Source organism: Prunus persica, chromosome G6 (genome assembly GCF_000346465.2).
Source record: "Prunus persica cultivar Lovell chromosome G6, Prunus_persica_NCBIv2, whole genome shotgun sequence".
In the NCBI taxonomy this organism is placed as follows: domain Eukaryota; kingdom Viridiplantae; phylum Streptophyta; class Magnoliopsida; order Rosales; family Rosaceae; genus Prunus; species Prunus persica.
The window spans coordinates 23,529,502-23,556,518 of record NC_034014.1 but is presented as its reverse complement, the minus strand read 5'-3'; the positions used below and the strand labels follow the sequence as shown (position 1 = coordinate 23,556,518).

The 27,017-nt window shown below is 37.9% G+C and overlaps 7 protein-coding genes across 9 annotated transcripts; 4 read left to right on the top strand and 3 right to left on the bottom strand.

Moving 5' to 3' along the window:
* LOC18772113 (cell division control protein 48 homolog D) lies at positions 175-5,252 on the bottom strand. Its single transcript, XM_007207226.2, has 9 exons — positions 4,973-5,252; positions 4,680-4,845; positions 3,871-4,099; positions 2,508-3,274; positions 2,195-2,416; positions 2,021-2,092; positions 1,641-1,922; positions 835-1,194; positions 175-718 (listed from the first exon to the last, which is right to left on the bottom strand). The coding sequence occupies exons 1-9, from the start codon at positions 4,999-5,001 to the stop codon at positions 425-427; spliced, it is 2,421 nt and encodes an 806-aa protein (XP_007207288.2). The 5' UTR covers positions 5,002-5,252; the 3' UTR covers positions 175-424.
* Positions 7,945-10,729, bottom strand: LOC18772115 (UDP-glycosyltransferase 86A1). 2 transcript variants are annotated; one of them, XM_007205053.2, is made up of 2 exons: positions 9,308-10,729; positions 7,945-9,098 (listed from the first exon to the last, which is right to left on the bottom strand). In XM_007205053.2, the coding sequence occupies exons 1-2, from the start codon at positions 9,831-9,833 to the stop codon at positions 8,152-8,154; spliced, it is 1,473 nt and encodes a 490-aa protein (XP_007205115.1). In that variant the 5' UTR covers positions 9,834-10,729; the 3' UTR covers positions 7,945-8,151. The 2 variants fall into 2 exon arrangements, with proteins under 2 accessions (XP_007205115.1, XP_020420788.1); XM_020565199.1 differs by having other exon boundaries at positions 7,945-9,062; positions 9,308-10,728.
* LOC109949495 (UDP-glycosyltransferase 86A1-like) lies at positions 11,824-13,884 on the top strand. The gene is made up of 2 exons (XM_020565201.1): positions 11,824-12,565; positions 12,796-13,884. The coding sequence occupies exons 1-2, from the start codon at positions 12,034-12,036 to the stop codon at positions 13,704-13,706; spliced, it is 1,443 nt and encodes a 480-aa protein (XP_020420790.1). The 5' UTR covers positions 11,824-12,033; the 3' UTR covers positions 13,707-13,884.
* LOC18773501 (UDP-glycosyltransferase 86A1) lies at positions 13,988-22,138 on the top strand. Of its 2 annotated transcripts, XM_020565200.1 has the most exons (3): positions 13,988-14,247; positions 20,465-20,857; positions 21,071-22,138. In XM_020565200.1, exons 1-3 carry the CDS (start codon positions 14,097-14,099, stop codon positions 21,979-21,981), a joined length of 1,455 nt encoding a protein of 484 aa, XP_020420789.1. In that variant the 5' UTR covers positions 13,988-14,096; the 3' UTR covers positions 21,982-22,138. The 2 variants fall into 2 exon arrangements, with proteins under 2 accessions (XP_020420789.1, XP_007207842.1); XM_007207780.2 differs by lacking the exon at positions 13,988-14,247 and having other exon boundaries at positions 20,030-20,857.
* Positions 14,908-16,998, bottom strand: LOC18773623 (UDP-glycosyltransferase 86A1). Its single transcript, XM_007205055.2, has 2 exons — positions 16,283-16,998; positions 14,908-16,069 (listed from the first exon to the last, which is right to left on the bottom strand). The coding sequence occupies exons 1-2, from the start codon at positions 16,806-16,808 to the stop codon at positions 15,123-15,125; spliced, it is 1,473 nt and encodes a 490-aa protein (XP_007205117.1). The 5' UTR covers positions 16,809-16,998; the 3' UTR covers positions 14,908-15,122.
* Positions 18,241-19,934, top strand: LOC18774731 (UDP-glycosyltransferase 86A1). The gene is made up of 2 exons (XM_007206646.2): positions 18,241-18,805; positions 19,007-19,934. The coding sequence occupies exons 1-2, from the start codon at positions 18,274-18,276 to the stop codon at positions 19,915-19,917; spliced, it is 1,443 nt and encodes a 480-aa protein (XP_007206708.1). The 5' UTR covers positions 18,241-18,273; the 3' UTR covers positions 19,918-19,934.
* On the top strand, positions 22,205-24,098 carry LOC18774963 (UDP-glycosyltransferase 86A1). Its single transcript, XM_007206524.2, has 2 exons — positions 22,205-22,861; positions 22,974-24,098. The coding sequence occupies exons 1-2, from the start codon at positions 22,336-22,338 to the stop codon at positions 23,891-23,893; spliced, it is 1,446 nt and encodes a 481-aa protein (XP_007206586.1). The 5' UTR covers positions 22,205-22,335; the 3' UTR covers positions 23,894-24,098.

The window sequence follows — 27,017 nt, the reverse complement described above, 5'->3', positions numbered from 1 at the left end:
TCTCCTATTCTACTCCGAATTCATAATAACCGAGAAAAGGAAAAACTTGTAAAGACTTCTCACAATCAGGCATCAAAATCGAACAGGGAAGGGATTAAAATATAAAAGTAACAATAGGGATTAAAATATAAAAGTAAAACTCAAGGTGAAAAATTAGCATATAACATCAAACACTGTTCACAACACCTGAAGTAAAACCTGCTGTGTTTTTTAATTATCCATTATAATCTGAAAAGAAAATAATTAACACTGTTTTAAACTTCGTAGTATCCAGGGGTCACCCAATGGCTGGAAACCCCGAGGACTTTCTGGATACAATAATGTGATTAAATGGGCACTTTCACGGTTCTACCACATCATCAATGGAATACAAAATGCAAAGTTGAAATTCAAATATGAAAAAGACGCGTAATGAGAGACTATCCTAGTTGTAAAGGTCATCTTCATCAGCCCCAGCAGCAACAGTTGCAAAAGGGTCGGATCCAGCGGCTGTGCCAGAAGGATTGTCTGCGAACCTGAACTCGGTTCCAAACCCTCTTGACTGCTGCAATGTCTGCGCAAATGCCTGGTATTTGCGGATATCAGCGTCACTAACACTCCTACGAGCATACTTCATCGACTCCTCAAAATGAGCTGCCCTGATCTCTGCTACTTCGTCATCAACATCCTCCTCCATTGCCTCAGGATTCTCGCTTCTCCTCCTCTCCCTCTCGATATCCTGCAAGATTAGAAAACAACGATTATTCAGAAATGGATCCAGAGAAAGAAGTCTTTACATTCCTCCAAAGTGACAAAAAGTTGATCCAAGTATCTATGAACACTGCAATATCATACCTTCTCAATATTCTCTCTAATGGCATATTTGCAAGCACGCTGGCATATTTCAGTTATATCAGCACCACTGAATCCTTGGGTGTACTTGGCAAGTGCTCTGATGTCCACATCTTTGGAAACTGGAGATTTCCTCAAGCAAGATTTGAATATTTGAAAGCGAGATTCCTCATCAGGGAGAGGGATGTAAATTAACTGATCCAGACGTCCTGGACGTAGAAGTGCAGGGTCTATAATGTCAGGTCTGTTGGTAGCCCCAATAATGAAAACAGTTTTCTTAGCAGTCATTCCGTCCATTTCTGTAAGGAGTTGGTTCAAAACCCTGTCAGCTGCACCCCCAGCATCACCTACGCTACTACCTCTCTGCAAGTTGTAGAAACGAAAGTAATAAGCACATAGATGGATAAACACATCAGATGAGGGCCCAAAGGAAAATACTGCAGAAATTCTTTTGTCACAGAGCTTTTCTGCTGAGGCTGTGCCAATAGTTGCAGAGCCCCACAGTAAAAATTAGAAGTCCAGATAATCTATGAAACAGAACTAACATTTCAAGTTTCTGCCAAAGAATGCCAAGTTTTTTCCTATTTACTCATTGCTAAATTATGGTGCAAAGCTTTTTTCTTTTTCCAAATTAAACCTACTGTTGTCTCTGTAACAGAATGCTAAGTTTTCTCCTATTTAGTCATTGTTAAATTATGGTGCAAACCTTTTTTATATTTCCAAATAAAACTTATTGTTAATTGCGATATGCAAATTAGTAACCAGGCATCAGTAACAAGAAATGATTTTACATAAAGAGTGGTTCAAACCTGAGTAGCAATGGAATCGAGTTCATCAAAGAACAGGACACATGGAGCAGACCCACGGGCCTTGTCGAAAATTTCCCTCACATTGGCCTCACTCTCTCCAAACCACATCGTTAGCAATTCAGGTCCCTTGACACTGATGAAGTTTGCTTGACACTCATTGGCAATAGCTTTGGCGAGAAGAGTTTTACCACATCCAGGAGGACCATAGAAAAGAACTCCCTTTGAAGGTGACATTCCAAATTTCTCAAATTTCTCAGGATGCTCAACAGGATACTGAACAGTCTGCATGACGAGATAATACAGGAATAGATATTATAAGTAACAAAGAAAAATGAGATAAATGTTTTGTAAGATCAACCCATTGTAGTAAACTCAATTACCTCTTGAAGTTCTCGCTTAACATTGTCAAGACCTCCAATATCTTCCCAGCTAACATTGGGCACTTCAACAACCTGGCCAATCAAAAACATGAAATTATGAGTTTCCTCCAATGCACACAAGGCGTCTAATAATCAAAACAAAACTGTCACTTGAAACAAAATGTAAATACTTACTGTTTCACGAAGAGCAGATGGGTTGCTTGTGCCAAGAGCAGTCTTGAAGTGCTCATTTGTCACTGCCATTGAATTCAGAATCTCAGCATCTATTTCCTCATCTTCTAAGTCAATCACATCCATCTTCTCTCTGATGCATTGAAGAGCAGCCTCAGTACACAAAGCAGCTAGATCAGCACCAACATAACCGTGTGTGTCCTTAGCTATCTTTTCCAAATCAACCTGTGCAATAAAAGTCCAAAACATTATGTAAGAACTTTCTGAAATATGGGAAAAAAAGGTTGAAAAAGAAAAAGATTGTATTTGATATTACATCTTCAGCAAGCTTCATGTTCTTTGTATGAATACGGACAACCTCGAGACGCCCAACTTCATCTGGTACACCAATATCTATTTCCCTATCAAATCTTCCAAACCTTCTGAGAGCTGGATCAATACTGTTTGGCCGATTTGTAGCCCCCATAACAATTACATGTGCACGAGACTTTAGTCCATCCATGAGCGTCAAGAGCTGGGAAACAATCCTCCTCTCAACTTCTCCATGTGTCTTCTCTCTCTTGGGAGCAATTGAATCAATTTCATCAATAAAGATAATTGATGGTGCATTCTTCTCTGCTTCCTCAAAAGCTTTCCTGAGATTGCTTTCACTCTCCCCAGCCAATTTTGACATGATTTCAGGTCCATTGATGCAGAAAAAGAATGCCCCAGTTTCATTAGCCACAGCTCGGGCAATTAGAGTCTTACCCGATCCAGGAGGTCCATACAGCAGAATACCCTTTGGTGGCTTCACACCAATCGATTTAAATAGTTGAGGATGCCTCAGTGGCAGCTCCACTAATTCACGAATCTGAGCCATCTGTTTCCTAACTCCACCAACATCATCATAGCCAACCTCATTTAATCTCTCCTCATCCTCCCTTTTCACAGGCTCCCCCTCACAGAAGATTTCAGTGTCGGGAGCGACCACACAGTACTCAGGAGGGTCAGTTTCAATAACCTTAAATTCTACACTCCTCATTCCTCCTCTCACAAGGAAGAGATCACCCTTCCTCACTGGACGGTAGGCCTCCAGGAAATAAGCTGCAAAAGTAGACAAGAGATTTGGTAAAAATGCATGCTGCAAAGAATTAAACAAGAACTTATTGGTAAAACCATTTTAGTTCTCATAACTATCAGTAATAGCTAAAATATATTTTAAACAGAAACTTATAATCGAATATAAATCCAAAATCAATGGTAACAATATACTGAATCTCTATATACAGTAGGTGTGACACAACAAGGATATATTGCTAAACCATTTTCCCCTAATCATATACTCTTTAAATCTGAACACCGCCAATTAAATTAAGAGTTGTAACATCCTCTTCAACTTGGACACTATAAATTGATTCAACTCTTTAAAGAAAAAGCATCAAATTTCTCAGCATGCAAGCATCTATGAAGTAATAATACGATCAAACACTCTCTCCATTTGTGCAATTATAATTACCCTGTGCATACAGATATTACTGAACAGAAACTTTCGAGAGTTGGGGTTGCAATTGATATTGATATTGACATAGCTTACTAGGAAAGATAGAGTTTCAAACAAAAGCAAACTTTTTTTAAATTCATGATGTGCTACAAATTTTAGCTCCAGTTGCACCTGAGAATAACAAGGGTTAGAAACTCACGTTTCAAGTATGCATCAAACAGATTTCCAGTGACCCCTTCAATAGTGTCATCCACAGGAAGAATGTGGACACGCTTTCCATACTTGACATCAGCACATTGGTGAACAGAAACAACATCCCCCAGCCTAACCCTTAGGTTGCTCCTGACAACCTTGTTCATCCTTATCTTTGGTTCCTCACATGTATCATCAGCCAGGGCAATGCAGATTGTATCTTTCCTTTTCTTTCCCTAAACACCAATAAAAATATATAAACACGAAAAGTTAGTTGCTGTTTATCTTTATAATCCCAAGCACATGCAGAACAATAAAGTTTAGGGAGAGTTCATGCTATTAATACCAAAGCCCAAGACCTGAACAGCCAATGACAATACTAAGCCAACCAAACCACAACATCGCATGCACAGTTTCAAAAGAAGAGGATAGAAAGAAAGACATCCCTATTAAATCACAACACCCCTTCTCTAAATGCCTAATTTTGGAACCTTGTGAAAAAGCCAATTCCAACATGTAAATAAATACAATAAAATTGTTTTTAATAGTAGAGTTCTACATCAGTAGAAAAGTAAGGAGTAACCATCTAAACCCAGAATTTCGATACATGAATCCCAACACTTCAGACACCAGAACACACCCAGTTCCCAGATCCCAAATAAAATACAGAAAACCTGCCAACCCAGATACAATTACAGCATTCACTCACTACCCAAAACCGTAATTCCTATTAGCCCTAACTAGAAAACCCTTGTAAGCAAAATTCTATCAACATTTCATCTTTCGCATATATATAACATGATGTAAAAATCGAACCTTGATCAAGATTGTGTCACCACGAAAGAGCTGGAGCTTCTCCATGGTATCTGGATGGAGCGCGACGACCGAGTTGTCATCGTTGATAGCATCATCCACAACAAGCCGATTCGCAGCCTTCTTGCGCTCAAGGATCGCCGTGCTGAAGTCCCTTTTCGTTCCCTTACTGCAACAAACAAACAAGAAAAGCAAAATCGCATCAAAACCCAGAAAATCCCAAAAGAAAATAACTTAAATTCAATCGAAACACAGAGTAGAACCCAGTTGAATTAAACAGGGATCTGGGTACTTACGAGTCTGAAGATTCAGCCTTGTCAGTCATCGTGAAGATGGAGCAGAGAAGACCCAAGTAGACGAAGAGAGAGAGTCTGAGATTGTTTTGTCGATTGAAGAGTTCGAAGAGAGAGAGAGCGGAAGAGTAGCTAAAAGCAATTTGGTGAGAGATGGGGGGTTGGGATATTTATAAGCGAAGGTAACTCCTTTTCTTGTTAGGAAAGAAATGTTTTGGTTTTGGTTTACTTCCTTTTTAGTTCAGGAATATTATTCAAACTCTGGCTTCTACTTTCTTTCTTTTTTTCTCTCATTGTTATTTTTGGAATGGAAATTCTATTTCTTTTTGTATACCTACAAATATTTTCTTTTCCCTTTAATTTTTTTGCTAGGAATTTATTTCTTTTGCAATATTTAATTGCAAGGTCAATAATAAAAATGGATTTTCAAAAAAGGGATAGGCAATTCTCTATACAGAAGTTCTATATGCATTTGCATATCATAAATCCTTATACAATATGAAGGGGTTTTTCGAATAGTTTTTGTTTTTACAAAATGATATTCTAACTACTCTAATATTGAGAAGGAGCTCAAATTCGGATACAGCACGAGGAGCACACATATATGTGTTAACATAATTGGTTTTTTTTGGTTTTTGTTTATATGACAAATAAAAATACAACAAGAATAAATATAAGTATTTTACCATGAATACCCACAACGTAATTAGAGGACAAAAATACATGTGGATGAGGAGAAATCAATCAAGAGGATATAGAGAGAAACTCTAATTATTCTCTTTTTTGGATTAATCATTCATTACCTTAAAGATAACTAATAAATCTTAATACTTAAAAATTAATGGGCATATTTTTAAAATTTCTAGAATCTTCTATTCCAAGTTCTTGTTTTCATCTGAGTCTTAAGGTGGACTCTGACAAAACAAAACCTTAGTCCAACCAAATTGGGCTCATACTATTTGTCTTCTTTTTTCTTCTAGAATTACAGGCTGGTTGGCTATTGGGTCTAAAGAGCCCTTTTCTTTATTGTAATTTGGCGGTGAAGTTATTGGGCTTTTTGGTTTCACATCGGAAACGACAGGCCGATCAGTGACCCAGGTGCTGACGACACCTCGTAAATATGGCCAACTTCTCATCATCTTCTTGTATTAAATACAATCACAGCCGTCGATGCGAACGAATGCTTAACTAACAACTATAATTTGATTCAATTTATATCAACCCAACCGATTGACATCGATTCTAAAATTGTAAAAGTAATCTTACTAATTACCAAATCCATTTTAATATCAATAAAACATTGAATTCGTATTAGCGATTAATCCAAATGAACCCTCAATTATCCATCATTTAAGAAGATGGATCAAGTTCTATCTTTTAATTATTGTTTAAAAAAGTAAATGCTGGAATTTGCATAATTCCAAATACGGCTTAAAAAGAGTAATAAATAGTTGGTAACTTAGGGGGTGTATTCAATTGAAATTTTTTACTATCTAGCACCAGGTCCCTTCAGAATCGGAATCAGATTACTCAAAATAAACATCCTCCGCCTAGTCCAGTGCAGATCTCATGTGCAAGCAGTTGTTTATTTCGTTAGTTTCATTTTCTTTTACAAAAAAACTTGCATTTGAGAAGGAAGATAGGTTTGAAGCCTTATTGGTATGTGTAGAAAGGTCAACAATAACATCACATGCGCCCTCATATATTTGACTTATAGGACGACTTACTAACCAAGTTGGCAAACTGTAAGTCATCTAGCCAAGTTGTATATCAAGAAACCATTCATTATTCATATTTTTTTTAAATTTATCATCACCCTTTCCCTAGTCATTGTGTTTTCTGTTTTTCATTCCTTCCTCCAAACCCCATACAATCACCATTTGATTTGAACAATAATACGCAGCATTAAGAAATCGTCAAATAATAATGAGAAAAAAATAACTTGCCTTGAAATCGGTTGAGCATACATAAGATATATACAAAGCAAACTAGGTAGCTGCAGCTTGCAGGTTCACTAATAGCAAAGCTGACTGGAATAGTTTTCTATGTTGCTTGCTCTACCAGACACAGAGCAAAGAATGCACCTATTAATTACATTCCAAAAATACATTTGCTCTCTTTTCATGAATCATGATCGAACACAACCAAAAAGGAAGCACTATTCAAAATTCAAGGAACCTGGGTCATTGGGACATAATCACAAACACCTACCATGCCAGATTTTCGGGTCAAATGTCTGCTTGCTCTTTTCTGTTTCTGATATTTGTTGGAATATTGGGTTTTTTGGGTTTCTTGGCGGGGAAACATGTGCTTTGGCTTGGCGCCAAGGAGTTTAACAATTCCTTGATGTTATTTTTAGCATATGAAGTTGGTGGGTGTCTGGGAAAAGCTCGGCTTGGGCTTGCTGCTTGCTGCTTGCTTTGTTGTTCATCTTCTTCAGCAGGTAGAGAGAGAGAGAAAAAAAAAAATCCCACATGAAAAATCCGATTGCTTAGGGTGGGATTTGAGATAGGGCTTGGTATTCATATATTTCATTAAAAAATCTCACACAATCTCATATTTAAAAAAATTTGTCGAAATTAGCAAATTTTTGAATAACATAAAACTTTTTATTACTTATTTAAAGTCTTGATTGAATACCACTAGATTTCGACACTCTCATTTAAAATTTATAATAGTCTTAATGAAATATCATAAGACTTGTTTAGATTATTTAAAAATCTTAATTTAATACTATAAGACTTATTTATTCTAAAATAATCTTTTAAAATTTCAATTGAATAGTAAAAATATTTATTTATTCAAGGGGTTGTGTTCGACTTCCTCACCCATAGTAGCCTAATACGACCAAATGTTACCCCACTTATAATAAATATCAAAAATATTTCTTGCGTGCGGCGTGAGCGATTGATTCTAACACAACTCAAAAATCAATTCAATATTAAAACGGAAATGTGACGGAAGGCAACCACAAAGCGACAAACCGAATGCAATCTTTCCATTCATGGGATGGGATGGACAAACAGTTTACGTAAGAGGCACAGTAGGCCATAATTTATCGATAAAACAAACCAAAACTACTTTCTTCACAAAAACCTAGAGACCATGTTCTTACAATTTTTTATATTTATAATTTGATCAAATCCAATCGACAAAATATAGTATTTGGAATTTTTGAAAAACTAGGAAACTTCAGTGTTGTTGAAGCCAAACCCAGTTTTCTCTTGGACTTTAGCCTTCACACCATCTATGAACTGATCAAGATTTCTGTGTGATGAACCACCAATAGCCAATGCACCCTCCAATGCTTTTCTGACCTCCTTGACATTCCTCCTCAATTCATCAGCTGATTTTCCACTCATCAAATGGCTGATCTTCTCTGCCACTTCCTCCTTTGTGATTGGTTTTTGGTCACAAAGATTAAGCCCAACCCTCCAATCATCCACCACTAATTTCCTATTAGTGAATTGGTCAGTCAACAAAGGAAAACACAACAAGGGAAGATTGCACCATATGCTTTCCAATATTGAATTCCATCCACAATGTGTTATGAAGCCTCCAATTGCAGGGTGTGAGATCACCTCAATCTGAGAGCACCATGGCACAATCAACCCTTGCTCTTGATCTTTTATCTCATCTTCAAATCCAAAGGGTAGGATTTCGGGTTCGTCAGAGCTGACTATATCAGGACGAAGTACCCAAATAAAACCAACTTTGCTGAGCAAAAGCCCATTGGCTATTTCCTCGATTTCTCTTTTGCTAGCATGAGCATAGCTACCAAATGACACGTACAAAACTGAGCCACGTGACCTAGTGCTGAGCCATTGGATGCAATCTGACTCGGACCACAGGCTTGTGGCCACACGGCTCTTGGTGAACCCGGTGGGAAATATTGGTCCAATTGAATATATTTGTTGCTTTTCTTGCAAGGCTGAAATGGTCTCAGATTCAAGCTCTTGGACTGTGTTACAAAGAATGAAATCTGCGGTTTTAATTTTCTCAAAGGCCTTGACTATGATCCGGTGTATTGGTGAAGTGTAATCACTAGGTTGAAGGTATGATGACAAGTCCTTTGGTTCAATTGCGCGTACACCTGGTATGTAATTGATCGTGTCTTGGCGAGGATTAGCTAATATTACACACACAAGCTATACATGAATACAAAATATTGTTGTCATGCTAGATATTTGATATGTTATGTTGATATACTATCAATTTGGATCACAATATTGTAATCAGTGATCCATATTAATAGTGATGATTAGCTTGTATTATTGTATTATCGGATATAAGAGATAGTTACGTATGAGAGAGTTACTTGGACAAAAGGATACTTACCATGAGAAGTAAAATGACCATGACCATTTTTGTTGAGTAGGTCTAGGTGATAGTAGAGGTTGAAGACCAGAGCTGGTTCGGTCCAGAATGAGACAGTGACTAGGTTATACTTTTTGGCTATGTTTGTTGTCCACTCAAAGAAAGTATCTGATATCAAGCAATTGACTGGTGGGTTGGAGAGGACTAGTTTTGCTAGAAGCTCATCAACTTGAGCTGGGAAATCATGTATAACACTCTCCCAAAACTGGTCGTGGTTGAGAGATCGATCGAATTCGACCGGGAAGCCATCGTTGATTGTTACATAACGTATGTCTAGCCCAGATTGAAGAACCCCCTTGAAAATATTATCATCTTCCATGGCGTGGGACTTGACTGTCTGGTGGTGAACTGCTTCAGTGTTGACAAAGGTGACTGTGATGCCCTTTGATGCAAGCTTTATGGCAAGATGGACGGCTGGGATTACATGGCCTTGCAGAGGGTAGGCAAACAGGACAACGTGAGGATGTTTTGAAGTATTGTTTTCCATCTGTGGGAGTGAGTGAGAGAGCGAGAGAAAGAGAGAGAGATGACCTATAAGTGCAAGATATCTGCAGCTCAAACTTGGGAGAAGGTTCAAAGAAAAAAGAAAAGAAAAGAAAAGAAAAGAAAAGAAAAATAAGAAAGAAAAAGGATTTTTCCCAAACACTTTGGAGCTCAGAGCAGGGCATGAGGCATCAAGATTAGCCAAGCTCTATATAGCAACCAGATCCCTATACAGCTCAGGTGATGTGCTTGAATTGTCACTATCTATGCCTAAGAATAGTCACAGTGATGATAAGGAAGGACCCATCAATGATATAACCAGACAAAAGGAAACTTACATACATAAATATAGTTTTACTGCATAATTATTAGGCCAAAGTATGAATTTTTTTTCGGGGTGAAAAATAGGATAATATTTTCATTGAGTAAATTCAAGGGGATTCATCCAGTGCAGAAAATTCCAACCAAGGAGGACGTCTTCATCCCATATTACAACATCCTAATATTTAATAGCATGAGCAGCAAGTTTGTGAGCTACAATATTACAACATCTAGGAATATAAGAGATGAAAATGTTCTGAAACAAAGTGAATCACCTTAACTTCATCAATGAGATTGCCAAAGTATGATGTGTAATTATACTAATTAACCCTTTTTATTTCATTGGATGGATGATTCTAGTGGGGATAGTCGAGAATTCAAGGCATGTCACTTCACCAATAAACCCCACCAAAGCAAAAAAATTTACTTGCATAAGAGATATCACTGTTTTGCTATCCTTGGCCAAAAACACAATGACACGTGAAAAAGTTATCTCACGTATCATTGCGTCATTGACTGGAATAGCAAAAAAGGATATTCCCATTGCATTAAAGTCTTTCTCCCACCAAAGACATGATTGTACTGCCTACCAACCAATCCGATAATTGGAAAATTACAAAAGACATGAATATGACTTCCTCATCACGGTCACTTTTTTTTTTGGGACGAAAAGGAACTTCCTTAAGCCAGCACACACTCAGCCAAAGCAAGCAAGTGGAGAGGCTAACTTAGTACAAAATATAGATAAGAACATTAGTTTAATAGTTTGGTGGTCCTGGAAGACCATCCGCTTCCGACACTCCCTGAAGAGACGGTGGTGGCCTTTCAACCCAGCAACTCTATGATGCCAATACTAGCACGCACTTTAGTTTTAGAAAGATGGAAACAACCACATGAACTTGAAAAGAAATTGTGTTTCAATTTATAGGTGTAAAAAATCTATAACTTGAAAAGAAATTGTGTTTCAAATTAGCACGTAAGTTGCATATGTTAGGATAAATTAGACTTTTAGAGGTGTAAAAAACCTCATATACTTGCTAATTCCGTTGAAATATGATGAAAATAACCAAATGTCTTTCAATTTGCATTCCAACAATTGCAAAAATTAAAATTACATGTACCAAAATAAAACTTTGCCCATCCTAGATGGACCGAAAACATAATTTGGCTTGGACAATTCAAAGCCTCATGCAATCATGGTACCTATCCCTATTTAAATCTCCTTAAGTCTTGATTCTGTTGAGTCTTGCTCGACTTTTTTAGTTTAGATTGACAGTCTGACGACAATAACTTATTGATACTATTTACATGCTTATGTTTTTACTGGTTGATTTATTAGTTAATCGTGAGGACAGCATCGATTATCTAATGAATTGATTTAACTGAAGGAAATCCAAGATTACTTCATCTGTTGAGTCCTTTTTTTCTGTCCGAATATATTAAATAAAGTATTTTTTTGGTCAGAGTTGGGTTCCTTTTGTAGTTTGTCTTGTTGGTCAGTGAACCATATGAAAAGGGTTTATCTTGATGGGTTCCATCAATCATGTGTGAAGAAGCCTTTGTCGAGTTCTTTTAGTAGTTGCCTTGTTGGTTAGTGAACCTTGTGAAAGAGTGGTCCAAGTTTCTCTCACTGAATTGTTTATTCAAAAAAAGATAATAAAAGGAGGTGAGGTGGTGGGGCAACTTGTTGAATTATGGAGCAGACCAGAGGTTACAAGAAATTTGGAATATTGTCTTACCATATAGAAATAAAAGATAATACACCCCTTTATGTTATCTGCTAAAAATAGTTGCTTGCCTGAATGGGAGTCATCTGGCCACATATCAGATTTTTGTGATTTCAGAACTTGCCTACTTCCTCAAGCAGACACAGAAACAGAGCCATGGAGGAGGACAATCAATGCACAAAGCCTCATGCAATCTTGGTACCTCTCCCTCTCCAAGGCCATGTTATCCCATTTACCAATCTGGCAATGAAGCTTGCTTCAAATGGTTTCACCATCACTTTTGTCAACACTCAATATATTCACCACCAGATAACCAAATCCCAACCCAACAACAAAACTGAACAAGATGACATCTTTGCCGCAGCGCGCAAGTCCGGACTGGACATACGCTACAAAACAGTGAGTGATGGTTTTCCACTAGCCTTCAACCGATTTCAGAACCTTGACCAATGTCTTGAGGGTCATTTACATGTCTACCCTGCCCATGTTGATGAACTGGTTGGAGATTTAGTCCAATCTGACCCCTCAATCACTTGCTTTATTGCTGATACCTTCCACACCTGGCCAGAAACCATAGCCAACAAGTACAACCTTGTCAATGTTTCCTTTTGGACTGAACCAGCTTTAGTCCTAAGCATCTACTATCACTTGGACCTCCTCAGACAAAATGGTCATTTTGGTTTTCATGGTATGCAGCCTCTCATAAATCTCCCAAACTTTTGCTTAACTCATACATGGAATGGTTTCTAGTTAATTTGACGACATGAAATCTCATATTGTCAATCTAAAGTTTAAACCATCTGATCGCGTGGAGTCTTGTTCGAATGTTTAGTCTACTAGATTCACAGCATGATGACATGAACATTAGCAAAGTTATATAACTACATGTATCTGTGTTTTTTTGGATTGACTTATTAGATAAACGTGAGGACATCATCGATTACATACCGGGTGTGCAGGCAATTGAACCAAAAGACTTGATGTCACATCTCCAAGCTACTGATTTATTATCCCCAATGCACAGAATCATTTACAAGGCATTCCATGAAGTTAAAAGAGCAGATTTTATTTTGATTAATACAGTGCAAGAACTTGAATCTGAGACCCTTTCAGCCTTGCATGAGAAGCAGCCCACTTATGCAATTGGCCCTGTCTTCCCCAGTAAAACTACTAAGAGTATTGTGGCTACCAATCTGATGTCTGAGTTTGACTGTACTCAATGGCTCAATGCCAAGCCTCATGGTTCAGTTTTGTTTATTTCATTTGGTAGTTATGCTCAAGTTACTACAAAAGATATTGAGGAAATAGCCCATGGACTTTTGCTTAGTAAAGTGAGCTTCATCTGGGTACTTCGTCCCGACACTACAAGTTATGAAGAAACCAATATCCTACCTGTTGGATTTGACGATGAGATTAAAGACAGAGGGATGATAGTGCCATGGTGCTCTCAGGTTAAGGTGCTTTCACATCCGGCAGTAGGAGGGTTCTTAACGCATTGTGGATGGAATTCCATACTTGAAAGTATGTGGTGTGGTGTTCCCATGCTGTGTTTTCCTCTATGGACTGACCAAATCACTAATAGGAAACTAGTAGTTGATGACTGGGGCATTGGACTGAATATTTGTGATGGGGTAAAACCCATCACAAGAGTGGAGGTGGCAGAGAAGATCAACCATGTGATGAGTGGAAAATTGGGCGATGGTTTGCAGAAGGAGATAAGAAATGTAAGGCAAACAATGGAGGATGCATTGGCTTTAAATGGGTCATCACAGAAGAATTTCTTTCAATTCATAATTGATGTAAAGACCAAAGTTCAGACACGAAACTGACTTCCGCATTGCCACAATCTTGTGCTTCTGCTTCATCATCTCATTGTCATTAGATCATCATTAGCATAAAACGCTTCATTAGCAATGTGAAATCCAAAATACACATGAATGTGGCATATCTGAGGATCTATTATCATGTTTTAAATCAATATTATTGAGTTGTGTTCCAGTCTCTGATGAAAGAAGATACTGTTTGTTTAAATTCTAAAAATAGTTTGTGGGAAGTTGGAACATTAGCCCTACACCATGTGCTAAAAGCAGTTCACCTCATCTGATCACACATTGCAAAAGATGTGCTTTCGCTTTCATCAGTCCATTAGCTTTTGTGATTTCGGCACTTGCCCTCTCTCTCGCGCCGATAAATGACCACATACTCGCAGACATAGAGAGATGCACACACAAAGAGAGCCATGGAGGACAAGCATTCACAGCCTCATGCTATCATGGTGCCTGCCTCTCCAAGGCCATCTTCTCCCACATACCCATCTGGCCATGAAGCTTGCATCAAATGGTTTCACCATCACTTTTGTCAACACCCAACATATTCTCACGTCTTACATGTTATGTTGCTAGATTGTCAATTAGAATCACAAGTTTTAAAAGAATTCACTGATCAATACTTCATATTGACATTCTGACAAGAGAAAACATCCTATTACGAATCTCAATTTTTTTGGTTGATGTATTAGATAATTGAGAGGACACCATCGATTATATACCGGGGTGCAGGCTATAGAACCAAAGGACTTGATGTCACTCCTCCAAGAAGCTGATATGTCAACACCGATGCACCGAGCCCTACACAAGGCATTCCATGAAGTCCAAAGGGCAGATTTTATTTTGTGTAATACAGTACAAGAACTTGAATCAAACACCCTTTCAGCCTTGCAAGAGAAGCAACCCACATATGCAGTTGGCTCTGTTTCCCCCAATAACCCCACAAAAAGTACTGTGGCTACCAATCTGATGTCAGAGTTTTGACTGCACAGAATGGCTCAACACCAAGCCTAATGGTTCAGTTTTGTTTGTTTCATTTGGTACCTATGTTCTAGTTACTAAAAATGATATTGAAGAAATAGCTCATGGGCTCTTGCTTAGCAAAGTGAGTTTCATCTGGGTACTTCGCCCTAATACTACAAGTTATGATGAAATCAATAAGTTGAGATTTTTCAATATTAAAACGGAAATGTGACTGAAGGCAACCACAAAGCGACACACCGAGTGCAATCTTTCCATTCATGGGATGGGATGGACAAACAGTTTACGTAAGAGGCACAGTAGGCCATAATTTATCGATAAAACAAACCAAAACTACTTTCTTCACAAAAACCTAGAGACCATGTTCTTACAATTTTTTATATTTATAATTTGATCAAATCCAATCGACAAAATATAGTATTTGGAATTTTTGAAAAACTAGGAAACTTCAGTGTTGTTGAAGCCAAACCCAGTTTTCTCTTGGACTTTAGCCTTCACACCATCTATGAACTGATCAAGATTTCTGTGTGATGACCCACCAATAGCCAATGCACCCTCCAATGCTTTTCTGACCTCCTTGACATTCCTCCTCAATTCATCAGCTGATTTTCCACTCATCAAATGGCTGATCTTCTCTGCCACTTCCTCCTTTGTGATTGGTTTTTGGTCACAAAGATTAAGCCCAACCCTCCAATCATCAACCACTAATTTCCTATTAGTGAATTGGTCAGTCAACAAAGGAAAACACAACAAGGGAAGATTGCACCATATGCTTTCCAATATTGAATTCCATCCACAATGTGTTATGAAGCCTCCAATTGCAGGGTGTGAGATCACCTCAATCTGAGAGCACCATGGCACAATCAACCCTTGCTCTTGATCTTTTATCTCATCTTCAAATCCAAAGGGTAGGATTTCGGGTTCGTCAGAGCTGACTATATCAGGACGAAGTACCCAAATAAAACCAACTTTGCTGAGCAAAAGCCCATTGGCTATTTCCTCGATTTCTCTTTTGCTAGCATGAGCATAGCTACCAAATGACACGTACAAAACTGAGCCACGTGACCTAGTGCTGAGCCATTGGATGCAATCTGACTCGGACCACAGGCTTGTGGCCACACGGCTCTTGGTGAACCCGGTGGGAAATATTGGTCCAATTGAATATATTTGTTGCTTTTCTTGCAAGGCTGAAACGGTCTCAGATTCAAGCTCTTGGACTGTGTTACAAAGAATGAAATCTGCGGTTTTAATTTTCTCAAAGGCCTTGACTATGATGCGGTGTACTGGTGAAGTGTAATCACTAGGTTGAAGGTACGATGACAAGTCCTTTGGTTCAATTGCACGCACACCCGGTATGTAATCGATGGTGTCTTGGCGAGGATTAGCTAATATTACACACACAAAATATACATCAATACGAAATAATGTTGTCATGCTAGATATTTGATATATATGTTATGTTGATATACTGTCAATCTGGACCACAATATTGTAGTCAGTGATCCTTAATAACAGTGATGATTAGCTAGTATTATTGTATTGTCGGATATAAGAGATAGTTATGTATGAGAGAGTTACTTGGAGAAAAGGGTACTTACCATGAGAAGTAAAATGACCATGACCATTTTTGTTGAGGAGGTCTACGTGATAGTAGAGGTTGAAGATCAGAGCTGGTTCGGTCCAGAATGAGACAGTGACTAGGTTATACTTTTTGGCTATGATTGTTGGCCACACAAAGAAAGTATCTGATATCAAGCAATTGACTGGTGGGTTGGAGAGGACTAGTTTTGCTAGAAGCTCGTCAACATGAGCCGGGAAATCATGTAGAACACTCTCCCAAAACTGGTCGTGGTTGAGAGATCGATCGAAGTCGACCGGGAAGCCATCATTGATTGTTACATAATGTATGTCTAGGCCAGATTGACGAACCCCATTGAAAATATTATCATCTTCCATGGCGTGGGACTTTACTATCTGGTGGTGAACTGCTTGAGTGTTGACAAAGGTGACTGTGATGCCTTTTGATGCAAGCTTTATGGCAAGATGGACGGCTGGGATTACATGGCCTTGTAGAGGGTAGGGAAATATGACAGCATGAGGATGTTTTGATGTATTGTTTTCCATCTGTGGGTGTGAGTGAGAGAGCGAGAGAAAGAGAGAGATGACCTATAAGTGCAAGATATCTGCAGCTCAAACTTGGGAGAAGGTTCAAACCAAAGAGAAAAGAAAAGAAAAGAAAAAGAAGAGATTAAAAGGATTTTTCCCAAACACTTTGGAGCTCAGAGCAGGGCATGAAGCATCAAGATTAGCCAACAGCTCTATATAGCAACCAGATCCCTATACAGCTTAGGTGATGTGCTTGAATTATTACTATGTCTAATAATAGTCACAGTGATGACAAGGGACCCATCGATGATATAACCAGACAAAAGGAATCTTACATATATATTTTACTTTTGGAGTTTTACTGCATAATTATTAGGCGGAAGTATGAATATTGTTTTTTCGGGGTGAAAAATAGGATAATATTTCCATTGAGTAAATTCAAGGGGGTTCATCCAGTGCAGAATAGCATGAGCAGCAAGTTTGTGAGCTACAATATTACAACATCTAGGAATATAAGAAAGACAAATCTTCTGAAACAAAGTGAATCACCCCTTAACTTCATCAATGAGATTGCCAAAGTATGATTTTGGTGCAACACAAGTCCCTCCCTTTTGCAATGGAAAAGTGATGCGTGGTAATTATGTCGAAATAATTCACCAGATAAGTCATTGTTCTTGAATTCCGTTTTGAATTAAAATCACAACAATTGAAATTTGAAACTATATAGATTAGAGTGAAGTTTCAATCAAACTACACGGATTAAAATCGTACTTTGGCCTAATTACAGATATGAGATGTCAAGTTTTAATAATTTAAGACGTACGTGTAAAGAGGATATCATTAGCTACAAGTGGCTGATTATACTAATTACAGAATCCATGATTGTACTGCCTACCAACCAATCTGATGATTGGAAAATTACAAAAGACACGAATATGACTTCCTCATCATGGTCACTTTAGTTTTAGAAAGATGGAAACAACCACATGAACTTGAAAATAAATTGTGTTTCAATTTATAGGTGTAAAAAATCTGTAACTTGAAAAGAAATTGTGTTTCAAATTAGCACGTAAGTGGCATATGAAAAGGGTTATCTTGATGGGTTCCATGTGTGATGAGGGAGTTAAATGGATATATATATGAAGTCTTTGTTGGGTTCTTTTTGTAGTTGCCTTGGTGGTTAGTGAACCTTGTGAAAGAGCGGTCCAAGTTTGTCTCCCACTGAATTGTTTATTGGGTTGTTTATTCAAAAAAGAGAATAAAAGGAGGTGAGGTGAGGCAACTTGTTGAATTATGGAGCAAACCGGAGGTTACAAGAAATTTGGAATATTGTCTTACCATATAGAAATAAAAAATAATACACCACTTCATGTTATCTGCTAAAAATAGTTGACTTGACTGAATGGGAGTCATCTGGCTACATATCAGATTTTTGTGATTTTAGAGCTTGCCTACTTCCTCAAGCAGACACAGAAACAGAGCCATGGAGGAGGACAATCAATGCACAAAGCCTCATGCAATCTTGGTACCTCTCCCTCTCCAAGGCCATGTTATCCCATTTACCAATCTGGCAATGAAGCTTGCTTCAAATGGTTTCACCATCACTTTTGTCAACACTCAATATATTCACCACCAGATAACCAAATCCCAACCCAACAACAAAACTAAACAAGATGACATCTTTGCCGCGGCGCGCAAGTCCGGACTTGACATACGCTATAAAACAGTGAGTGATGGTTTTCCACTAGCCTTCAACCGATTTCAGAACCTTGACCAATTTCTTGAGGGTCATTTACATGTCTACCCTGCCCATGTTGATGAACTGGTTGGAGATTTAGTCCAATCTGACCCCTCAATCACTTGCTTTATTGCTGATACCTTCCACACCTGGCCAGAAACCATAGCCAACAAGTACAACCTTGTCAACATTTCCTTTTGGACTGAACCAGCTTTAGTCCTAAGCATCTACTATCACTTGGACCTCCTCAGACAAAATGGTCATTTTGGTTCTCATGGTATGCACCCTCTCATAAATCTCAACAACTTTTTCTTAAGTTACATATGGAATGATTTCTAGTTGAAATATTTTTTTGGTCGAAATTTTGATTTGATTTGAGAACGTGAAGTCTCATATTGTCAATCTAAGCCATTAAACATGAACATTAGCAAAGTTATATAACTACATGTATCTGTGTTTTTTTGGGTTGACTTCTTAGATAAATGTGAGGACATCATCGATTACATACCGGGTGTGCAGGCAATTGAACCAAAAGACTTGATGTCACATCTCCAAGCTACTGATTTATTATCCCCAATGCTCAGAATCATTTACAAGGCATTCCATGAAATTAAAAGAGCAGATTTTATTTTGATTAATACAGTGCAAGAACTTGAATCTGAGACCCTTTCAGCCTTGCATGAGAAGCAGCCCACATATGCAATTGGCCCTGTCTTCCCCAGTAAAACTACTAAGAGTATTGTGGCTACCAATCTGATGTCTGAGTTTGACTGTACTCAATGGCTCAATGCCAAGCCTCATGGTTCAGTTTTGTTTATTTCATTTGGTAGTTATGCTCAAGTTACTACAAAAGATATTGAGGAAATAGCTCATGGACTTTTGCTTAGTAAAGTGAGCTTCATCTGGGTACTTCGTCCTGACACTACAAGTTATGAAGAATCCAATATCCTACCTGTTGGATTTGACGATGAGATTAAAGACAGCGGGATGATAGTGCCATGGTGCTCTCAGGTTAAGGTGCTTTCACATCCGGCAGTAGGAGGGTTCTTAACGCATTGTGGATGGAATTCCATACTTGAAAGTATGTGGTGTGGTGTTCCCATGCTGTGTTTTCCTCTATGGACTGACCAAATCACTAATAGGAAACTAGTAGTTGATGATTGGGGCATTGGACTGAATATTTGTGATGGGGTAAAACCCATCACAAGAGTGGAGGTGGCAGAGAAGATCAACCATGTGATGAGTGGAAAATTGGGCCATGGTTTGCAGAAGGAGATAAGAAATGTAAGGCAAACAATGGAGGGTGCATTGGCTTTAAATGGGTCATCACAGAAGAATTTCTTTCAATTCATAAGTGATGTAAAGACCAAAGTTCAGACACGAAACTGACTTCCGCATTGCCACAATCTTGTGCTTCTGCTTCATCATCTCATTGTCATTAGATCATCATTAGCATAAAACGCTTCACTAGCAATGTAAAATCCAAAATACACAAGAATGCGGCATATCTGAGGATCTATTATCATGTTTTAAATCAATATTATTGAGCTGAGTTCCAGTCTCTGATGAAAGAAGATACTGTTTGTTTAAATTCTAAAAATAGTTTGTGGGAAGTTGGAACATTAGCCCCACACCATGTGCTAAAAGCAGTTCACCTCATCTGACCACACATTGCAAAAGATGTGCTTTCTCTTTCATCAGTCCATTAGCTTTTGTGATTTCAGCACTTACCCTCTCTCTCGCGCCGATAAATGACCACATACTCGCAGACATAGAGAGATGCATGCACACACTGAGAGAGCCGTGGAGGACAAGCATTCACAGCCTCATGCTATCATGGTGCCTATGCCTCTCCAAGGCCATCTTCTCCCACATACCCATCTGGCCATGAAGCTTGCATCAAATGGTTTCACCATCACTTTTGTCAACACCCAACACATTCACCACCAGATATCCAAATCCCAACCCAATGACACTGAAGATCAAGATGACATCTTTGCCACAGCACGCAAGTCCGGCCTAGACATACGCTACAAGACCGTGAGTGATGGTTTTCCACTAGCCTTCAACCGATTTCAGAACCACAACCAAGCTGTTGAGGGCCTATTGTATGTCTTCCCTGCCCATGTTGATGAACTTGTTGGAAATTTAGTCCAATCTGACCCCTCGGTCACTTGCTTGATTGTTGATACCTTCCACCCATGGTCAGCAACCATAGCCAACAAATACAACCTTGTCAATATTTCCTTCTGGACTGAACCAGCTCTAGTCTTAAGCATCTACTATCACTTGGACCTCCTCAGAGAACGTGGTCATTATGGTTCACATGGTATGTAATAACTTTCACATAAATTCGCTTGAGCTTTGATAACATTACATTCTTACATGGCGGTCTTGTTCTCACGTCTTACATGTTATGCTGCTAGATTGTCAATTAGAATCACAAGTTTTAAAAGAATTCACTGATCAATACTTCATATTGACATTTTGACAAGAGAAAACATCCTATTACGAATCTCAATTTTTTTGGTTGATTTATTAGATAATCGAGAGGACACCGTTGATTATATACCGGGGGTGCAGGCTATTGAACCAAAGGACTTGATGTCACACCTCCAAGAAGCTGATATATCAACACCGATGCACCGAGCCCTACACAAGGCATTCCATGAAGTGCAAAGGGCAGATTTTATTTTGTGTAATACAGTACAAGAACTTGAATCAAACACCCTTTCAGCCTTGCAAGAGAAGCAACACACATATGCAATTGGCCCTGTTTCCCCCAATAATCCCACAAAAAGTATTGTGGCCACCAATCTGATGTCAGAGTTTGACTGCACAGAATGGCTCAACACCAAGCCTAATGGTTCAGTTTTGTTTGTTTCATTTGGTAGCTATGTTCTAGTTACTAAAAATGATATTGAAGAAATAGCTCATGGGCTCTTGCTTAGTAAAGTGAGTTTCATCTGGGTACTTCGCCCTAATACTACAAGTTATGATGAAACCTATATCCTACCTGTTGGATTTGAGAATGAGATTAAAGATAGAGGGTTGATGGTGCCATGGTGCTCTCAGATTGAGGTGCTTTCACATCCAGCAACAGGAGGGTTCTTGACTCATTGTGGATGGAACTCAATACTTGAAAGTATGTGGTGTGGTGTTCCCATGCTGTGCTTCCCTCTGTGGACTGATCAAGTGACCAATAGGAAACTAGTCGTTGATGATTGGGGGATTGGATTAAATCTCTGTGATAGGGTGAAACCCATCACAAGGGTGGAGGTAGCAGAGAAGATCAACCGTCTGATGAGTGGAAAATTGGGTGATGGATTGCAGAAGCAGAGCAAGAAGGTTAAGCAAACATTGGAGGATGCATTAGCTGTAAATGGATCATCACAAAAGAATTTATCTCAATTCATTGGTGATGTAAAGGCTGAAATTCAAAAACGAGTGTGACTTTCACATTGCTACTATGTGGTTCTGTGCTGCTTCCTCATTTCTTTGTCATCTTTGTCATTAGCGCACCCTCTAAATTAGCACAAAACCAAATTATAATAAGTCTTTCCACTACTTTGAGAATATTGTCGGTGAATCTTTTGATTTTTGTCCACAAGAATCCAAAGTGTGATTCATTTTATTGGTTTAGAAAGACACTGTTTTGTTTATAGTTTAAAAACAGTTTGTGGAAAATTAGACTTCTGCCCCACCACCCCTTATCCTAAGAAAGAAAACAAAACTTTGTGTGCATTTGTATAAGCACACAGAGCCACAAACTCACAAACAGAGAGAGAAACAGACACAGAGGGAGCCATGGAGGACAAGCATTCAAAGCCTCATGCAATCATGGTGCCTCTCCCTCGCCAAGGCCATGTTATCCCATTTACCCATCTGGCCTTGAAGCTTGCCTCAAATGGTTTCACCATCACTTTTGTCAACACCCAAATTATTCACCACCAGATAACCAAATCCGAATCCAATGGCAGTGAAGGTCAAGAAGACATCTTTGCTGCAGCGCGTAAGTCCGGTCTAGACATTCGCTACAGAACAGTGAGTGATGGTTTTCCACTAGCCTTCAACCGGTCTCAGAATCTTGATCAATATCTTGAGGGTCTATTGCATGTCTTCCCTGCACATGTTGATGAACTTGTTGGAAATTTAGTCCAATCTGACCCTTCAATCACTTGCTTGATTGCTGATACCTTCCACACCTGGCCAGCAACCATAGCCAACAAGTATAACCTTGTCCACATTTCCTTCTGGACTGAAACAGCTTTCGTCTTGTGCATCTACTATCACATGGACCTCCTCAGAAAAAATGGTCATTTTGGTTCTCATGGTAAGTAATAACCTTCTCATATCCAACATGTTATGCTATCAGATTGTCGATAAAAAAGACAAGAGAAGATTTTTTGATTATGTATATCTAATTTTCCTGGTTGATTTATTAGATAATCGCGAGGACACGATCGATTACATACCTGGTGTGCAGGCTATTGAACCAAAGGACTTGGTATCACACCTCCAAGCTACTAATACATCAACAGCAGCTCACAGAATCCTATACAAGGCCTTCCAACAAGTTATAAATGCAAATTTTATTTTGTGTAACACAGTGCAAGAACTCGAATCCCAGTCCCTTCTAGCCTTGCAAGAGAAGCAACCCGCATATGCAATTGGCCCTGTCTTCCCCAGTAAAGCCACCAAGAGTGTGGTGGTGGCAACCAACCTCATCTCCGAGTTTGACTGTACAGAATGGCTCAATGCCAAGCCTCCTGGTTCAGTTCTGTATATTTCATTTGGAAGCTACGCTCAAGTTACTAAGAATGTGGTAGAAGAAATAGCTCATGGGCTTTTGCTTAGTAGAGTGAGTTTCATTTGGGTGCTACGCCCTGATACTATAAGTCATGGTGAACTTGAAACCTCGATCCTACCTGTCGGATTTGAAGATGAGATTAAAGATAGAGGGCTGATTGTGCCATGGTGCTCTCAGATTGAGGTGCTTTCAAATCCAGCAATAGGAGGGTTCTTGACTCATTGTGGATGGAATTCCATACTGGAAAGTATGTGGTGTGGTGTTCCAATGTTGTGTTATCCTATATTGACTGACCAAACCACCAATAGGAAACTTGTAGTTGATGATTGGGGGATTGGACTCAATCTTTGTGACAGGATTAAACCCATTACAAGGATGGAGGTAGCAGAGAAGATCAACCGTCTGATGAGTGGAAGGTTGGGTGATGGATTGCAGAAGGAGATCAAGAAGATGAGGCAAAAATTGGAGGATGGCTTGGCTGTAAATGGGTCATCACAGAAGAACTTATGTCAATTCATTAGTGATGTAAAGGCCAAAATTCAAACACGAATTTGATTTTTCATATTGCCACTGCCACTAAGTAGTTCTGCTTCATCATCTCATTAAAGACTTTTTTTGGTCACACATCTCATTAAAGATTGGTTCTTATTAATGCAGCAACATAGCATGGAAGTTTCCATTGTAATTCTAGTGGCCGAACTTTTCAGTTGTATCCTGTTAAAATTAGGCCGAATAAAACACTTACGTTGCTTTCTTCCAATTTTTTATGAAAGGTTCTTTCTTAACAATTTTGGCTCTCCCAATCCAGCAAGCACAAAGTGACCAAGTGAAAGGGCACATCGGCACCGCTTCTTTTTCATGGCCAATCTAGCATACTCAACTCAAATGAAACATCAGAGTCGGAGCGAGTAGCAGAGCTCCATGGAATTATTTTTGCTTGAGACAAGGACTATCAAACTGCATTTTAATACCCTGGTTTCTGAAGAAAACTCGAATAATCTAAGCTATAGAACAATATTTCTATCATATTTCCCAGCGTTTCTCGTGAACCAAACAGAACATATAATCAACCGGCCATTTTTCTTTACTTGTTTTTTTTTTTAAAAAAAATTTTAAATTTTGTTTTCGTTTAGCTTATCCATTCTTTGCTAACAACTAGGAGGGTCCTTTTTTCTTCAATTTTAAAAAATAGTATAGCCGAGCGGCTATACCACATGTCTTAAAAAAGAAATAGTATAGCTGCGCGGCTATACTAGTTTTGCCACATGGGCCCCTAACGCTAAAAGGGTCTTTTTGACACATGGGCCCCTAATCGCTAAACGGGTCTTTTAAATTAAAAAAAATTAAACGTATAGCCGCGCGGCTATACTTTTTTAAATTCATGTTTCCAAAAAAAAAGTATAGCCGTGAGGCGATTTCTTTTTTCACGTGGGCAACTAGGCGCTATGCGGCTACTCTGATATATTTTTTCATAATAGTACAGCCGGGCGGCTATACTCGACTTTTTTTCTAATTTTTTTTAAAAAATAGTATAGCCGACCGGCTTTACTGCGTTTTTTTTGTTAAATTTTTTTTTTGATAAATCGGCTATACGCTTTATATATGCACTTTCACGTTTAATACTCTATTATACACGTATGTATATATATTTTTTTAATAATACATCCATGTTCTGTACACGTCTTAAAGACTAGTAAAATTCACGTTTTTAAAAAAGCAAACATACAATACTCGTATTGTACATGTACGTACGTATTTCTCATGTTTAATATACGTAGTTTTCATATTAAATTTTCAATAAGACAAAAAAAAAAAATTAAAGTAGTATACAAATAATTCTCGCATATTATTGAATAAAATAATATATATTAAAAATATTATATAGTGGGCGATTAATATCTGCTTTTGATATGTTGAAAATAGCAAATTAATATCTATAAAGTATAAACTAATCCAACAAGGAGGGTCCTTGGATAATCTAAGCTATAGAACAATATTTCTATCATATTTCCCAATGTTTAAACATATAATCAATCGGCAATTTATCTCTCTTTTTTTTTTCTTTTTTTTTTTTGGATTTAAAAATTTGTTTTCGTTTAGCCGATCCTTTCTTTGCTAACAACTAGGAGGGTCCCCTTTTTTTTTTTTTTTTTTTTTTTTTTTGGGTAATTAAATAGTATAGCCGGGCGGCTATACCTTTTAAATATAATGTAGTTAAACAGTCTAGTCGTATAGCCGCGCGGCTATACCACAATTTTTTAAAAAAGAAATCGTATAGCCGTGCGGCTATACCGATTTTGACACATGGGCGCCTAATCGCTAGGGAGCCCTCTTATTTTAGTTTTAAAAAGGATAGTCGCATGACTATACTCAGTTTTTTAAATTGAAAAAAAATAATAATCTGGCCGGTTGGCTATACTTATTTTGACACGTGGGCACCTAATCGATAGACGATCCTCTTTTTTTTTAAAATAAACAGTATAGCCGCACTGCTATACGCTTTTTGACACGTGTATTAGGCCATTACTCGAGTTTCTATTGTCCCCTTTTAATTTTTTACTTTTCCAGAGTCATTACCCGTATAAAGAATTTCGCACTTTCATGTGTAACACTCTATTATACGCGTACGTACATATTTTTCAATAATACATCCATGTTCTGAACACGTTTTAAAGACTTGGTAACATTCAAGTTTTTTAAAAAGTAAACGTACAATACTCGTATTGTACATGTACACACGTCAGCAGTTAACATAATTTTTAACGGTTTTCCTAATAGTGGGTGTCTTTTGAAAGGTCCCATGAAGTTTTTGTACTGGTCAAACGGGTCAATAAATGTTGGGTATGATTTTGTAATTACCCCTATAATTTGGGGGGTTTACTGTAGTTAATCAAAAATTATATATATTAAAAATTATTAAATTGTAGTATGAAGATGATGTCAGTGTATCTGGGACTTGAGAATATCAAAATTTCTTGGTGTAGAACAAGATAGATTTGTAGATGGAAAGAGCCCTTGGAATTACGCTAGGGAAAAGAGAAGATTCGGGCACCCAATCGCTAGGAGGGTCCTTTTTCTTTTTTATAATCTTGTTAAATATTATATTTAAATAGTGCGGCTATACTCATTAAATATTCTATTTAAATTTTACAGCTGCGCGGCTATACGCTATGAATATTATATTTAAATAGTACAACTGCGTGACTATACTCTTTAAATATTATATTTAAATAGTATAGCCGCCTGGCTATACTATGGTCCATTTTTCATTTTTATTAAAATTTTTTCCTGATTTTCGTTTATTGATAAGAGTAGTTTAGAGTATTATCCATTACTATTAGGCCATTACCCGAGTATCTATTGTCCCCTTTTGATTTTTTACTTTTTCAAAGTTATTATCCATATAAAGATTTTTGCATTTTTCCCGTTTAATACTTATATTATACATGTATGCATTTTTCAATAATACTTCCATTTTCCATACACATCTTAAAGACTCGATAAAATACACGTTTTTAAAAAAAGCAAACGTACAATATACATATTGTACACGTATGTATGCATTTTTCATGTTTAATATATGTGTTTTTAACAAAATTTTCACATATTATTAAAAAATTATTTAAATATATTAAAAATTATTAAACTGTACGATGAAGATGATGTCAGTGTACCTGGG

Coding starts and splice junctions, on each gene's coding strand:
- LOC18774731 (XM_007206646.2), top strand. CDS start 18,274: ATGGAGGAGGACAATCAATGCACAAAGCCTCATGCAATCTTGGTACCT. Junction 18,806..19,006: donor TGGTCATTTTGGTTCTCATG/GTATGCACCCTC, acceptor TTGACTTCTTAG/ATAAATGTGAGGACATCATC.
- LOC18773501 (XM_007207780.2), top strand. CDS start 20,308: ATGCATGCACACACTGAGAGAGCCGTGGAGGACAAGCATTCACAGCCT. Junction 20,858..21,070: donor TGGTCATTATGGTTCACATG/GTATGTAATAAC, acceptor TTGATTTATTAG/ATAATCGAGAGGACACCGTT.
- LOC18774963 (XM_007206524.2), top strand. CDS start 22,336: ATGGAGGACAAGCATTCAAAGCCTCATGCAATCATGGTGCCTCTCCCT. Junction 22,862..22,973: donor TGGTCATTTTGGTTCTCATG/GTAAGTAATAAC, acceptor TTGATTTATTAG/ATAATCGCGAGGACACGATC.
- LOC109949495 (XM_020565201.1), top strand. CDS start 12,034: ATGGAGGAGGACAATCAATGCACAAAGCCTCATGCAATCTTGGTACCT. Junction 12,566..12,795: donor TGGTCATTTTGGTTTTCATG/GTATGCAGCCTC, acceptor TTGACTTATTAG/ATAAACGTGAGGACATCATC.
- LOC18772113 (XM_007207226.2), bottom strand. CDS start 5,001: ATGACTGACAAGGCTGAATCTTCAGACTC. Junction 3,275..3,870: donor GTTTGATGCATACTTGAAAC/GTGAGTTTCTAA, acceptor CTACTTTTGCAG/CTTATTTCCTGGAGGCCTAC. Junction 2,417..2,507: donor ACATGAAGCTTGCTGAAGAT/GTAATATCAAAT, acceptor TTTATTGCACAG/GTTGATTTGGAAAAGATAGC.
- LOC18772115 (XM_007205053.2), bottom strand. CDS start 9,833: ATGGAAAACAATACTTCAAAACATCCTCACGTTGTCCTGTTTGCCTAC. Junction 9,099..9,307: donor TGGTCATTTTACTTCTCATG/GTAAGTATCCTT, acceptor GTGTAATATTAG/CTAATCCTCGCCAAGACACG.
- LOC18773623 (XM_007205055.2), bottom strand. CDS start 16,808: ATGGAAAACAATACATCAAAACATCCTCATGCTGTCATATTTCCCTAC. Junction 16,070..16,282: donor TGGTCATTTTACTTCTCATG/GTAAGTACCCTT, acceptor GTGTAATATTAG/CTAATCCTCGCCAAGACACC.